Here is a 15,655-nt window from a genome sequence, read left to right as displayed (position 1 = left end):
GGGGTGATGAACTTCACATCCTTTCATTCATAATGAAGATAAGCAGAGTGTCTCAGCCCTTTTATGTGAGAATGATTTTGTCTTTGCTTAGAAAGGAAATATTTAAATTATTATGTCTTGCACATTTGTCATCAGCTGTTACTATGTCATTTATCTTTCTACTAGTATGGCTCTATGGTCCTACGTAACAGAAAAGAGCAAAAACCTAAATGTTTTGTAAAATTCAACCAACAATTTATTTCCCCAGAATACAAAGCAGAAATATAAAAAGAACTTACAGTATTATGAATTAAATACCAAATAGTCCTAAAAGTCTATCACAAGTCCAAACGTATGAAGTTCCAACTGAATTCCAATGGTATTCCAAATAAATTATGATACTGAATGTGTTTATAATCCTGTAGTTTTGAATGTGCTAAAGGCCTGGAATGTGGTGATGTGTTAACAGTCTTTTAATGGATCACAATGCCAGAAAATATCATCCAAATTAATGTTTTAAACCAAAAATATTATTGAGCACTTTGTAATTGCAGTGAATAATTATTTGAATAAATAAATCCATCCAAATTAAAAACTGAATACAAGAATAAGACTGATTCTACTTGGGGTGTTAAGCCAAGAATGAATAATCTTAATGTAAACAAGATTATATACCCCTCTACTTGATCCAGGTCACAATTACCATTGTCTGGAAACACTTTAATAGGAAAGTTCCTTTCTAGAAGTTTCTAAGGTCAAAATCAAGATGGTATCTTTAACTCAAACTGATGAAAACATATTTACAAATAATAATGATCTGAAGATTTAATCCATACTCAAAGAGAAATATTAGCTATGTATGAAGTTGTTTACAAAATAAATGTCACTGGTCAGGTATACCATTAACATGATTTTGGATAACAGCCAAGTACAAAATACAGATATACATAACATATAATCATTGTAAAAAAATCAACAAACAGTACAAATTAAATATACAAAACACTACATTCAAATTTCTTTCAAAAAAACTCATTGAGGTTGTCCTTCCTTGACAAAAAGATCTCTTCAAATTCAAACCTGCATGTCCTTTTCAGGTACATGTATATAAAAGAATATTATAACATTACATAAGACTAATTATGATCATGTCATCTGCCTTGCATTGTAAGTATACCTTCCATGTGAATGGCATGTTCTGTAATCTTCAGGTCCAGTTGTTTTAGCATTTCTGACTCTATCTGCTTTTCTTTGTCAAATTCTTCAAATACTTCAAAGGCCTAAAATAACTGAAGATATTTAATACTTTGCAAATACAATTTGCTAATAAATATATCTCTATTATCCTGTAATCATCCCATTATAGAGACCGACTTTTCCATGCATTGTTAAAGCTTAGAGATATAAGACCTGTAACACCTTAATTCAATCTCTGCAGTTGAACATTTATCAAATTTAAAACCAAATACACCATATTATGACAACAATATGTTGCCAAAGTCTTTAATATGGCATATCAAACATTACAATGTTTAATATTAGTATTTCATAATTATTCATTTAAATGCAATATTAACTAATTCATATGTGATTGGTCTGATATATAATTGGGATAATGGTATGATGGACATTCATATGCAAAATGTATCCTTTTATATGCAACATTTACTGCATTTAACTGATATATGTACAATAAAACAATTAATATTATATGGTTTTAATATGCATGCTGCAAATGCAAACAACTTCACCTTATACCTGTGACACTCTTTCAGAATGCCAACCCCCCTTGCTTATTTTACTATAGGATATAATTTTTGGTTGTACAGCTGAAACATTCAAGTCACAAGCATCCCAACAGTCCTTTTGAATATATCTCGTGTACTTCTTTCACTGAGCAGTAATCATTAGTAACAAAATTCCCCACAGGCCCACCCCCACCTCCCATGATGAAAAGTGAGCTGTTTAAAAATGGACAATGGATTTTGGATTTTCTCAACATAACAACAAATGTTATGCTGAAAGATAGGAACATGAAACTTAATTGCCACAAGTATTCCCGAGATGTCACTAATAAAGTTTACAATTTGAACAGGGATGGAACAGATTAAGTTCACAGAGGTCAAAGGTCAAAGTAAAAGTTAGCTAATTCTTCTAGTACCAGTACTGTATATAGATGAACGAGAATCTGCTGCTTTATCATAATGTTTTCCTTAATTTTATTGCATAAGTTTTAATTTTAAAGAAAAATAATTTCCTTGATTTTCCACAGTGGATAACCTGATTACCTTTTACTTCTCAGGTATTTTTAAAAGAACATTTAATTCCCTTTATTTTGATGCATGATTGATGGGTGTAATTTAGGTTATAGAGTATACAGCTTGGCTTTACTTTAGATGTGCACCTATCAAAAAATTCTAGCTCTGCTTGGCCATTTTCACTTCCTGTACTTCAAAGTTAAACTGTATAAAGAACATGCTGACAACATTTTTTAAAATTCTTTATGTATTTAATAATTCATTCATTGCACCTTCAGAATCTGGTATTACCTACTCTGGCAAAATATGTTTCTGTATTTTAATATTAACTAAAGTTTGTGTAATTTAAACTAGGTCAGGTTGATTTTCCAAGGACATGGGGGCAGCCATTTTGATAAGATGTGCACTTCGATAATGCATGATTTCCACGACTAGAACATGTGAAGAAATTTCAGCCAGAGTACATGAAGGTAGTATTGAAGTATGCCAACATTCTCTCCCATGTGCATGTTGCAAATGCAAACAGTTTCACTTTAAACCTGGAACTGGGATGAAAGATCTCCGAGATAAAAGCTGGAGAAAATGGACTCTGACCTCCAAGCCATGGCATGGATAATGTCAGTTAGATAAGAGTTTTGTTAAATGCAATGCATGTAATGACTGCCCTAACTTCATGAGCCAAAATGTGTAGCAAATTCATCTGACCTGGCATTATTTCCCAATATGCGGAATGAATAACCTATTTTATCCAGGGTAAGTGTCTGTGCTGACATGTTGTCCTCCTTGAAGAGTAAGATGAGGCATGATCTTGTTTGATGCATAATTGGCTCAGTTCTTTTACCACTCGAGAGCTTGCACTGGGCCCTGCAAACAACCTTGAGATGAAGTATTCACAGTAGGCATGGATTTCACTACAAAAAGTCTGAATCACCATGAATGGGAGCCTGTTCATGGAAATGAAAGCAGGGGATATCACCATGAATGGGAGCCTGTTCATGGAAATGAAAATGGGATATCACCATGAATGGGAGCCTGTTCATGGAAATGAAAATAGGGGATATCACCATGAATGGGAGCCTGTTCATGGAAATGAAAATAGGGGATATCACCATGAATGGGAGCCTGTTCATGGAAATGAAAACGGGATATCACCATGAATGAGAGCCTGTTCATGGAAATGAAAGCAGGGGATATCACCATGAATGGGAGCCTGTTCGTGGAAATGAAAACAGGGGATATCACCATGAATGGGAGCCTGTTCATGGAAATGAAAGCAGGGGATATCACCATGAATGGGAGCCTGTTCATGGAAATGAAAACGGGATATCACCATGAGTGGGAGCCTGTTCATGGAAATGAAAACAGGGGATATCACCATGAATGGGAGCCTGTTCATGGAAATGGAAGCAGGGGATATCACGAGATATACTGTCCAATCCTGGCAGGTCAACTGATAATGTATGTGTCTCACTAATTCTACCTGTCATCACTAGTGCAAGTAGGAAGCAGGTCTTATATGAGAGGTGAACCAATGAAGCCCTCGATAGCAGTTCAGATAAGAGTCTTATTCAGCTGGATTAGCACCCTTGATAGTTCCACTTTGGTCACAAAGCCAGCACCTTTGGATGCGTGAAATTGAAATTTGACAGCACAGGTTTAATTTGATATCATTATCTTCCATGATGACTCTCCATGCTGGAGATCATGTATCAGTAGCCTTTTATTGTCAGTGGTGCTAATTGTTTCTCATCATGTTGTGCGAACTGCTGATTTTGATTTGCGCCCCCCCCCCACCTTTCCATGCTAATTAATTTAACCCAGCAGCATGTTCAGCATATAGATATATTCCAAACATGTTCCACATCAGAGGCGTAGCTAGTGGGGGGCAGGGGGGTACATATGTCCCCGGGCGCCAAGGTACAGGGGCGCCAAAATGAGGCTTACAACGTTACATTATAATAAGTAAACAAGGGTAATATTCAAAAATGTGATTAAACGGGGAGGGGGCTGGGGCTCCAATTTTATAGTTCGTCCCCGGGCGCAAAATATCATAGCTATGCCTCTGTTCCACATGTATAATGAAGTACTTTACTCATCATTTAAAACCACTTTTATGCAAAGTTTCTATGTTGAATTGTATCTTGTCTACTTTGGTCAATTGGAAAACTATGCTACTGGCATGTCACATGGTGAAGTATGTTACAAAGAGCTCTTATTGGTGGTTATTGCTTGTTCCAGTCAAGGTTAAACAATATCCACCAATCAGAAATTACTGTACATTATTCCCTGCATGACAAACAGGAAGTATTGGCAAAGCAAAAGAGAAACCTTAGAAAGACAGCTCCTGTGGCCTAGTGTTTAGAGCCTCTGCCTCAGATGTGGGAGGTTGCGGATTTGAACCCTGGCTGAGTCATACCAAAGACTTATAAAAATGGTACTAATAGCTGCCTCGCTAGGCACTCAGCATTAAGAGGATAGTGTTAGGACTGGTAGGCCTGGTGTCAGCATAATGTGACTGGATGGGACATCATGCGACATGTCTGTGGCTTGATGCCCCAGTGCTAGACATCACTATAAACTGCCACACTGCAGACATTGTAACAATATGACTGAAAAATTGATAAAGCTACATTAAAAAGCCAAATCACACACACACAAACCTTGCACGCAAGTCATTTTAATAGATATGCAAAATATTTAAATAGAGATGCTGTCAGGGGGTGTGATTGCATGAATTGTACAAAATTTATACAAATTTGCACATTTGGAGAATAATGATGCATGAGAACTCCTAGTTAGTTGAAAGAAACTTTATTTAACCGTTCATGTTGCAACATCTTTTTGTCGGGCAGGCAACTGTTTACACGTCTGAGTTCTTTAAGCATGACAAGAATGGTTGTTAAACTAAATTTGATTGGCACATTGTGCCTTGGAGTAAGCATTATGGCATACTTTGAAACTTCCATCAAGGAAAATTTTACAAATGCGTGTTTAAAATAGGGGCTACCTACAAAACCCAAAATGTCTGATTCCTAGTGTGTTTCATCTTCAGATTACAGTTTCATTTGGCAAATACTGGCTGATGAAAGTGATAATGACAATAATTTTTTTACGTTATGGAGTACATTGGATTACGGTAGCTGGGAGCGTGTTAATGGAGTAACCAGTGAGTGATTTTGAGCGGTATTAAATACGTCAGATGTACATGCTGAGTGGATAAAAGTAAATGGTATGATAGTCAATCTCCTTTTCTGCTGCATTTTGAAATTAAATGTAGAAATGGCAGTCAGAATACTTAGCCTAATTAAAATATGGACAATTTAAAAGTAGAATGCAATTTTAATTTTTTTAACAATTGATTTAGCTCTGCAGATCACATGTTACAATGACGTATATCCATATCAGGGTTAAGATAAACAAATAAATAAGGATGAAAAAAATGAAATTAAGAAGTAAAGATATTTATTTGAATACCTCTGCACAAGCAGGATATGGTACTGATGGACTAAAATCCCTAATACAGCATTATGGAACAGATAAGAAATCTGGCATAGTAGTCAGTTACACTGATTCAAGAAAGTAAGTTTATGTTAGTGAAAATTTCCTATTTTGTAGCACATATATCCAAAAGGTAATATCTGTGAGCTCTTGAATATTGTACATAACAACCATAAAGATGCTTCCCAACATGTTCAAGCTGACAAAGCAAGCTATGTACATGCCCTCAGAAGGAAGCACAGAACAATATTCATACACAAATAAGGAACAGAGTATGCTTAGAAATAACTAACAGATTAATGCTTATACAACTGGAGGTGACATCTTTTAAAGATTTTGATTTCAGGAGATCTCTAAGAAAATGGTGCAGGAAGAAAGAGAGAGTCATTTAAATGTTAGGTAACTACTGAACTATGTCCATTTTCTCCTACCTCTCCTTATATTCTACACCCCCTCCTTCACCTTTTCGGTCTCTCCTTAAATTGTACATGAGGAACAACTTAGGAATTTCTCTTTTTATGCAGAGATATTTAACCACTGAATCAAGGTGCTGATGGAATAAATAAAATTACCACAGAATCAGCAAGGGGGCAGATTTCAAACAGCTGAAGTTTATCAACTTGTGAAAATTTTTAAAACAAATTATAGAATAGGACTGGTTGTTGTCAATAGTTTTCCTTCTTCACTAACAAATACAAGTACCTATGGCTGCAGCAGTCTGTTGCATCTGCAAGATTCAAGTACAGTGTGATAGATGTTGTTGGTATTCATCCTCTTTCCCATGCCCTGATTTGTTGTAGATGAAATTTTCTTTGCATGAGGGAATTGCTTTATTTCTTCTGTTTTGAACATATATAAAATGGCACCACCTACCTTCCAAAGATGGAAAGATTATCTAGTTCATGTGCATCAATATGTACTGTACTGCAGGCTGTGTATCATGAACTGTATCTACATGCCTCACAGGTGTATTGCTTCACCCCTAGTGAGCATATTTGTCCAAACTGTTTCAATCAATAGAAAGAGCTCGGACTGCCCAGGCCTTCAGATATGGGGCTGGTGAGACAAAGGTTAGATCCCCTGTTGCCAATAGGTCTGCCAGTGGTTGATCCCAGTAGGCACATATGCAATAGGTCTGCCACTGATTGATCCCAGTGGGCACATATGCAATAGGTCTGCCAGTGGTTGATCCCAATGGGCACATATGCAAGTGGTAACCATGAAATGAAGTAACCATTCTGTTTGTGTCAGTTGATTCTTCTGGGACAGTAAATCCAATAATACCTGTAGCCAGCCTAGAAAATGATGAACTTGCCTACGAATTTGTCATTGAAGACACCAGCTCATAAATTCCCAAAGAAGAATGCAAAGGTCTGGGGAATTCATTCCCACTTGCCTTCACCGCATGGAGCAAATTCTGAATGCAAAGGACCCTCAAACTAAGACATATTTCTTTGTAAGAAATGAAGCAATCATCAGCCATGGGTCCAAAATGGGAACTGGGTACAAGGCAACAGCTGTCCATAGAGTGACATGGAACTGTCATGGTACTATACAGCATGTCTCCACCAACTGGATGTCTTTCCTAAGTGTGGTCTGTGTACAGATGATGGCGTGGAAAATGTGATATTAGATCATTGTAAGCAAAGACTTACAAAAATGGTACTAACAGCTGCCTCGCTTGGTGCTCAGCATTAAGAGGTTAGTGTTAGGACTGGTTGGCCTGGTGTCAGGATAATGTGACTGGGTGGAACATCATGCTACATATCTATGGCATGATGCCCCAGTGCAAGACATCACTTTAAACTGTCACACTGCAGACATCGTAGTGATATGACTGAAAAATTGTTAGAGCTATGTTAAAAATCCAAATCACACACACACACAAACACTCCTCCAGCTTGCTTTAAGGTTGAAAACTTCCAAAATACTTGTATGTGAAGCCCTCTCTGTCTGTAGAAAGCATGCTACCTGGTATGAGCAGAAGTAGTAACCTGAAGTAGTAACTGAAGTATTCATGGGATTTGGCAACAATCCCTGTATCAAGTGGAGATCACTCTAACTGCCACCTATATGGGCAGATAATGTTTAGCTTTTCAGCTAAATCATTTTTGCCAGGGAGGGCTAGATTTGCAAGGTAGTAGTAGTTCTCCTAAGGTATAATGATCAGGAGACATGTTTGAAGAAAAACTAGACTGGTTTCCAATATATCATTTGGCATTTTAATGATAACAAAATGTTGGAAAGATCATCATGGCACATGCATCTGTGCACAGCCCACTCAAAATTAACTCAAGGGTTGTTACTCCACTGGCCCAGTGCTGCCATCAGACAATTTACACTCAACATGATTTACCTCAAATCCAAAACAATCATCTTAACAATGTGCTTGATTACAAGCCTGAAAAATGATCAGGTGTCATTTTCCCCATCTACACAACAACTAAAAATGACAATCTGAACGGGAGGAACAGTGATGGTAAGACAATTATTTTAACAGATTTAAAGAGCATTCTCGACAAAATTGTAGGAGGGAATGGACCTTTGAGCAACCAAAATGAAGAAAAACAGTGCAAAACTGATATATTTCCCCTAGTACTTACCTGACCATAATACCTTAGCAGAACTACTACTTCACAAATCCACCCCTCCCAGGCTAAAACATTGTAGCTAAAAAATTAAAAGATATCTTCCCACCAAGATGGCAGTTAGAGGGATCTCTTGATACTGGAATTGGCACCAAATCCAGCGAATTCTTCAGTTACTGCTGGAGCAGAAGGCATGCTCTCCATAAGGATGTATTGATAGGGAGACTGGGAAGGTGTATGTATATTACAATCAGGTACTGGTAAGTATTATCAAAGAAACATATTTTACTAGAAAAAAATAGTTTCTTCTTCAAACATGTTACCCGATCATAATATCTTAGGAGAATAGGTAAGATGTGGAGGGAGATACATCCCTTTATCCCAGGGAGAACAGACTCCAAAGGTTGGGGAGCAACTCTGAAATGGAATTTGTAAAGCTGCATCCGTATGAATGTCAAAAGATTTACGAAGGTAACCTGTTGTGCCATGGCTATAGGTCCCACCAGACCAATTTGAGCCTCTTAGAATGAAAGGTATCTCAGATAAAAGCACAGAAGCGTACTCTGATCTCCAGACAAAAGTGTCTTGCTGATATATCAGCCAATCCCACTGTGAGATGTAAGAAGTGGCAGCATTTCCCTCAGCACAACAACTCCGTCTTTCTTGGGTAACACTTCAGAGCTCAACATTAAGGTGGAGGGCCAACACACTTAAGCAATTTCTCCACCACTGGATGTGAGAACTGTTTGTTTCCAAGGGCAGGTATTAATAAAATCCCAATGTGCAGTTCAGCAATTCTGTGTTGGGATGAAACACCTGCTGTCATGATTGCTTGAGCAGATGAGGGAATAACTCAATTTCCTGGAGATTCTGTTGTGAGATTGATGAGGTTGTTGATCAGAGATTTCTCATATGAGTGGAACAATCTGGGTGAAGCAATGCTCAAATTCCCTTGCTTTCTGTATCATCTTCAAAACCAGAGGTGTTGAAGGGTAAGTGAATTGATTTAGGCTGTTCCAATCTATAGAAAGAAAATCAACTTTCCAGGTCTTTGGAATGGGATTGGTGAGACAAAGGTTGGGAGTTTGGCATTCAACCTTGTTGCAAACAGGTCCATAACTGGTTGATTCCATCGGGCTCCTATTGAGTGATAAACTGAAGAATGAGGAAATCAGTCCATTTGTATTAGTTGGTTCTTGCAGGACAAGTCTGCTAATACATTTTGCCAGCCTTGGATATACTCAACTTGAATGTGAATTTGTCACTGAAGAAAACCACTTTAGAAAATCACAAACAAGATAATAAGATCTAGGAACTTGGTTCCAACTTGCTCTGAGATAAGTTACCACAGTGGATTTGTTGGACAGAATGAGAACTCTGTTCCAAAGTAGGTTCTCCAGTCACCAATGAAAAGCTTTCAGAATAGTTTTCATTTCAAGAATGTTTATAGGTAAATGACTATCCTGAGGGGACCACACTCTATTGACATCCAATGATGGAAGGAGATTCCACCCCAAGTCCTGTTTTTGCATCCATACAGATTGTGATTGCTGGAGGTTGTACTTGAAGAAGTATCCCCAACACGAGTCCAATGAGGTTTCCCAACCTTCAAGATGGAACCTCATATTGCACAGACTGTGATAGCTGGTCCAATGGTCAAAGGTTTGGACCACAGAATCATTTGTAATGGGAGCCCAAGAAGGCAACTTATGACCAAGATGTCCACTGCCACATTGAGCAAACCCAGCAGGTGAAGGAATTCTTTAGTGGATGGATTGTTCTATATCAGCAAGGAAGTCACCATTGTACTAATTCAATTCTCATTCCTGAGACAGACATACTCTTTTTAATTGAGTATTGAGCTGCATACTTAGATGACCAAAATCTTGAAATAGTACAAAGTCGGAGATCTCCTTGATGACAAGAAGACTGTGGATGAGAAGGAGAATAACAAGGGATATCATGTCTTGCTTTATGATATAACTCTTCTGCTGTTTTGCAGAATGTAGTATTTGTAGGCAAATCACAGGACCTTCCTAGAAGCCATGTGAGTGGGAATGTGAAGTCATGACTCTTGCATGTCCACATTGATTGTCTCATTATTGGATGGCATTTAAAACCCATTGTAACCAAGGAGTGCAAATGAGTTGATTGATTTTGTTATGTCGATGATTGAGTGAAGCGTACTGCATTGGTAGCTGAAAGGACCATGGGGAAAGGAGGATGTGCACTGAATATGATATGCTCACAAACCACTTGTCACGTCCATATGTCATCATGGCAAATCTTCCATTTTCATTAGCAACCAATTAAAGCCTTCATCCCACCAGGATCTGTGATAAAAGCAGTGTGAAGTTGTCATCCATGATGGGGATGATCTCATGGAGAGAAACTCTGGTGAAAATGATTGCGCTCTCTCTTTGCACTAATCTGGGCAACAAATGCAGGATGTGCCTAGCAGCACCATGTGAGTCATGAAAACGGACAAAGTTCATTCTTCTGGTGGCTAATATTGTGTAATCAATTGTGGTCATGGCCCATTATAATACGAGGTATATGGCCAAGTCTGGTAGCTACATAACTGGGCCATCTTTGCTAGCATGATGTCCTTTTCTTGAGGTTGGGATGGAGTGCTGGATATTGATTCACATATCCAGCCCCGCTCCCCATAAAGTTATATGGTTTGAACCCTTGCACTCAAGCTGATGATGTCCTCATCCCTTAAAGTGTGCTTCAGCACCTTTCCCTTTATTTTCTCCTAGTATTGCCACCCATCTGTCTCATAATATGCAAGTCTTCATATAATGACAACTGGAATAAGCTATATGTAGACTGGTTTTCAGTCTGCTCTTACCCATGTTCCAAGTCTGTAAGGCAAAAACAGAACAGACAATATATGGTGTAGCATGACATGCAACTTGCTTCATGAACTTTGGAGTGTCCATGCGATCTACAAGCTATGACAATTACCTGTAAAAGGGCACACATGGCCTGTACATGTAGAGTATAAGAGCATATTTATTAATACTTATGAAGTGGACATGGAAATATCAATTCTAATAAAATGTTACCTATAGGAAAGGCCAAATAACCGCCTACACATTAGTAAAATCACAGATAGTAACTATGAAGTGGATGCTATGACTGAACAATGCATACAAAACTGACCTGTATGCATCCAAACATGGCATAAACTATACAGTAATATAAATGAGTTTTATAAAGTACAATACAATATATGCACATAAAATAGAATTGAAGCATCAGTGCTTATACTTACAAAGTGGATGCTACAAAATACTTTAAAAGACAATGTTACCTATAAGACAGGTCAAATTATGATCTATTCAGGAATATCAGTAAAGCATCACATACTTAATTATGAAGTGCAAAAGCAAGATTTGATAAGACAGAAAATTTACCTGCATGTTTCCAAACATAACAGAAATTATATAGCGATATTATACAAATTTTCTTCTATCACACAACAGACCAGTAACTATTAAATATGGCTATTGCAATGTGCATAAATGCCGTCATGACCTGTGCAGGTATGAACTAAGGGTACCTAAGTGTGTTAAGATGGCAAAGTGATAACTCTGAAAAGTTACACACTTGTTGAAGAAGAAAAGAACAGAGAGTTGTAAATTTATAGATGGAGCATACTTCCCGACAAAGATGAAACTCCTCCAACTTACTCTAAGGTTGAAAACCTCCAAAATGATTGTATCGATTTTGCAAGGCCTCTTAGTCTGTAGATAACATGCTGCTCAGCATCTTATTATGTATATCTATATTGTGTTTAACTTTTGTCCATGACTGTAGATTGTAATGCTCATTTGCAAACAGCATACTGCTACAGTTAACTTTTGTTCATGATTGTAGCTTATTCTTTAAGAAAATCATCATCTGTAAACATGTTTGCTTGGATCTGAATTCAAGACACTGGTTTTCCCCTTGGAAAAAACATGGTCTACATGACCTCTGTCAGGCAGTTTGCTCAATTTTAAGTAAACAGACCTTACCTTTTTTACAAATTTAATGGAAAATTCCATTGTAAATAACCTAAGTTCAGGGCATTTTGTTGCATCATAAATTAGGTGACAGTCTGTATATAGGTTTAAAATAAACAAAATTAGTCATTCCTATTTTAACATCTCTCTAGTGGAATCAGTCTTTTAGTTGTGTCCAGTAAAAGTTTGAAAGGATTTATATATTTACATAATTCATTGGAATTACAAAGTGTTCCTTGATTTTTCTGACTAAATAACTATTCTGGGATTGTTGTGAATTCATTTCAAGATATTCTGGATTATATCATTGTGATACATCAAGACTGTTACTAAATCAGCATCTTCCTGGATACTGGTACTTCAGCACGTTCAAGGTTGGAATTCTTTCAGAACACCACTGGAAATAATTTTGAATGTCCAATACATTTGGATTTGTGACAGAAATTTTAGGATTATCTGGGATTTAATTCACAATAATCTAAGTTCCTTTTAAATTTTAACTGTATATTATATGGAAATAAATTCTATGATTTTACTAAACCAACAAGTCATAACAATGTGTGGAAGTAGCGAGTAAAGAATTCAACGGATTTGACCCCAATCCTGGTATCAAGGGGAGATCACTCTATATAACTGATACCTAAGTGGGCAGATAACTTCTAGCTTTTTACCTAGAATGTTTTAGCCTGGGAAGGCTGGATTTGCAAAGTTGTAGTTCTCCTAAGTTATAGTGTGTGTGTGTGTGTGTGTCTGTGTCTGAGTGTGTGTGTCTCCATCCACTGATCTATTGACCAATCTGTTATAAACAGCTCACCTTGTAACCAAGTACATGCATGTTATCCATATATAATTCTTTCATTTTATAGCGGTCATTGCTGTATTCCAAAAATCCAAACCTCCTATTGTAGACGCCTGCAAGTAACTTTTCAGCAATTGGGTCATACAACTCCTTAAGTAGTTTACGTGATAGCTTGATAGACTCCTCCTTGTTCTCCTGGTATATGTGCTCGAACTCTTTGCTTAAGCCAGCCTGCAAATATAACTTATCTGTTGATCTATTTATCTAGAATAACATTAAATATTGTAGGCAAAATAACAGTTTAAACTAAAGGACTGGTTAGCAATTTGTTCATGTAAACATTCCCTGCTTCTCCCACATCCCACCCCTACACCACCATGACAGTAAGTCTTTAGCAAAAAAAAACAAACAAATGATGCAATTTTTGTGTAAATAGGGTCAGTAAGATGACATGCATATCTTTTGATGATTGCAACAGTATATATTAAATTTTCAAGCAATCCATTAACAACTGAAGAGTGTTGTTGCATTCTAAAACTTGTGTCATACATTGCATCCAGAGGAAAGTAAACAATGGCTGCAATAATTCTTACAAAATATCACACAAAGATTTGTAAGTATGTTCACCTTAAGATAATTATGTATCAAGTTTCACTCCAACCCATAAAACACTGCAAGGTCAGTAGTATTCACAAGATTCTGCCTTACTTAATTGAGTCTGTAGGACAAAAAGGGCAATAACTCTAACATAAACCGCAAATGTTGATCATAATATTTACCAAGTTTCATGGCTATCCTTTTAAATCTGTCAGACTAATTGTGCTCACAATATTTTGTCATAAAAACAGCAAACAGCCATAATTCAAACAGGGCAATAACTCTTTAAACAATTCCAGGAGCAAAGTGATTTGTGGAAAGACACACCTTCAAGTGATGGACATACTATTTACCAAGTTTTGCGACAATCCATCTAAAAGGGATGGTTTACATAAACTAGATTGTGTCATACCCTGCACTTGGCTTCAAGACAAAAAATGCATTAACTTGAACAAACTTTGTCTACTTATCCACTGCTAAGTGATGACAGTAATATTTGCCATGTTTCATATCCATCCATCAAAAGCAGCAAGAATGGTTGCACTAAAGAAATTATGTGCTGGAAGGAAATACAGATGGAGATATGAGGATTACTACATATTCCCATGGCCTGTAAAGAAACGGTGCATAAAATTCAAAATCAATTCAACATCTTTGATGTGACAACTGACAAGTGGAAAATTTGGACAGTATAAGGAACTCATATAGTATATGAAAAACTTTACTAATACGTTGCCATTAGGGATCAAAGACTTTAATCTGAATTCCTATAATGAACAATAAACAAGAAATAAAATACTTGCACTTGAAGATGAGTACTCTTTCACAATAATTAAACATTTCAGTGGCTTAAAACTTTCCAAGTTCAAGCTTCTCTGTTGCCAACCCATAATAATAGAGCTTTACATTTCTCAGTTTCATTCAACTTCTTGCAGCACTTTAACACAAAATATTTTTCTGTAAATCAATTATGTGTCTGAAGAAAGGAAAAAAAGCATAACTGTGTGACACAAGATGCCTACATTCTGTCCATCCTAAATAGCCACAAATGCAAAGTAATATTTTGACATTTTAGATCAAAAAATGTACTTTATCTAACATTTTTACTCTGATGTAATCAATATTATATTATTTTGTGCTCTGTTAAAAATTTCTTTCATGCCCAGTGTTTATAAGAAATATTTCTTGATAAGCATATGATGCTGAATTGAATTGCAAAATCAAAAATAACATTTTTAATACTGAATATGATATGCTTAGTTTTCTTCCATAAACCTGGATTTACAGACACCCTTATTTTAACCTACCACAAGCTTCTCCATGAATTCTCCATTTTCATCATTCATTGCCCTTCTTCTGAATATTTCCATAACTTCTTCAAGACATCTTTCATGGGCAGCATGGAGTATGTCCAGTGTGTGGGTTGGTATTTTGATAGAGGCAAACATGATCCCAAGGTACATAGCAATAGAATCATCTGCTGCTCGTTGGCACTCCTTGATGGATAAAGCCTGTAGTGTGTCATGGAAGTTTGGAAGGTCACCTTGTAGAATGCTATGAACATAGCTTTCTGCCAAATCACAGAATTCTGGAGTGGATAATATTTCCAAAGATATATTTTTGGTTAGCAGCATAAGTGAAAAATACCATAGTACAGTCATGTAACTTTTTGATCAGGAAACTTATTAATCATCAATCCCAAATCTGACATTTTTATAAAAAAAATACATGTATGTTATTGGACAACGATTGACATCAACAGAACCAATTATTGGAAAACCGTTAAAAATTTTAAAAAATAATAAACTAATTTCTGACTTTGGGCTAGAGTTTGATGGCTCTCAAAAAGTTTCACGACTTCTACTAGCTAGAAAGTCAAAAAATTTCATCAGAGTGCAAGGTAGGGTCAGATAAATCTATAAT

General features: G+C 36.7%; 1 protein-coding gene across 2 annotated transcripts in view; it reads right to left on the bottom strand.

Moving 5' to 3' along the window:
• LOC149801536 (guanylate-binding protein 1-like) overlaps window positions 1-15,655 on the bottom strand; it is a 34,475-nt gene that overhangs the window by 3,389 nt on the left and 15,431 nt on the right. The window contains exons 7-9 of one of the 2 annotated variants that reach the window (XM_089955729.1): window positions 15,040-15,302; window positions 13,151-13,366; window positions 1,157-1,259 (exon numbers count right to left, since the gene is read on the bottom strand). In XM_089955729.1, the coding sequence (XP_089811855.1) occupies window positions 1,157-1,259; window positions 13,151-13,366; window positions 15,040-15,302 (582 nt within the window). Of the gene's footprint in view, window positions 1-1,156; window positions 1,260-13,150; window positions 13,367-15,039; window positions 15,321-15,655 lie in introns of both variants that reach the window. The other variant, XM_089955728.1, reaches the window with a different exon arrangement.

Source organism: Sinohyriopsis cumingii, chromosome 4 (assembly GCF_028554795.1).
Source record: "Sinohyriopsis cumingii isolate HCF-2022 chromosome 4, ASM2855479v2, whole genome shotgun sequence".
Classification (NCBI taxonomy): domain Eukaryota; kingdom Metazoa; phylum Mollusca; class Bivalvia; order Unionida; family Unionidae; genus Sinohyriopsis; species Sinohyriopsis cumingii.
The sequence above is the reverse complement of the archived record's forward strand: the minus strand, read 5'-3'. Positions and strand labels throughout refer to the sequence as shown.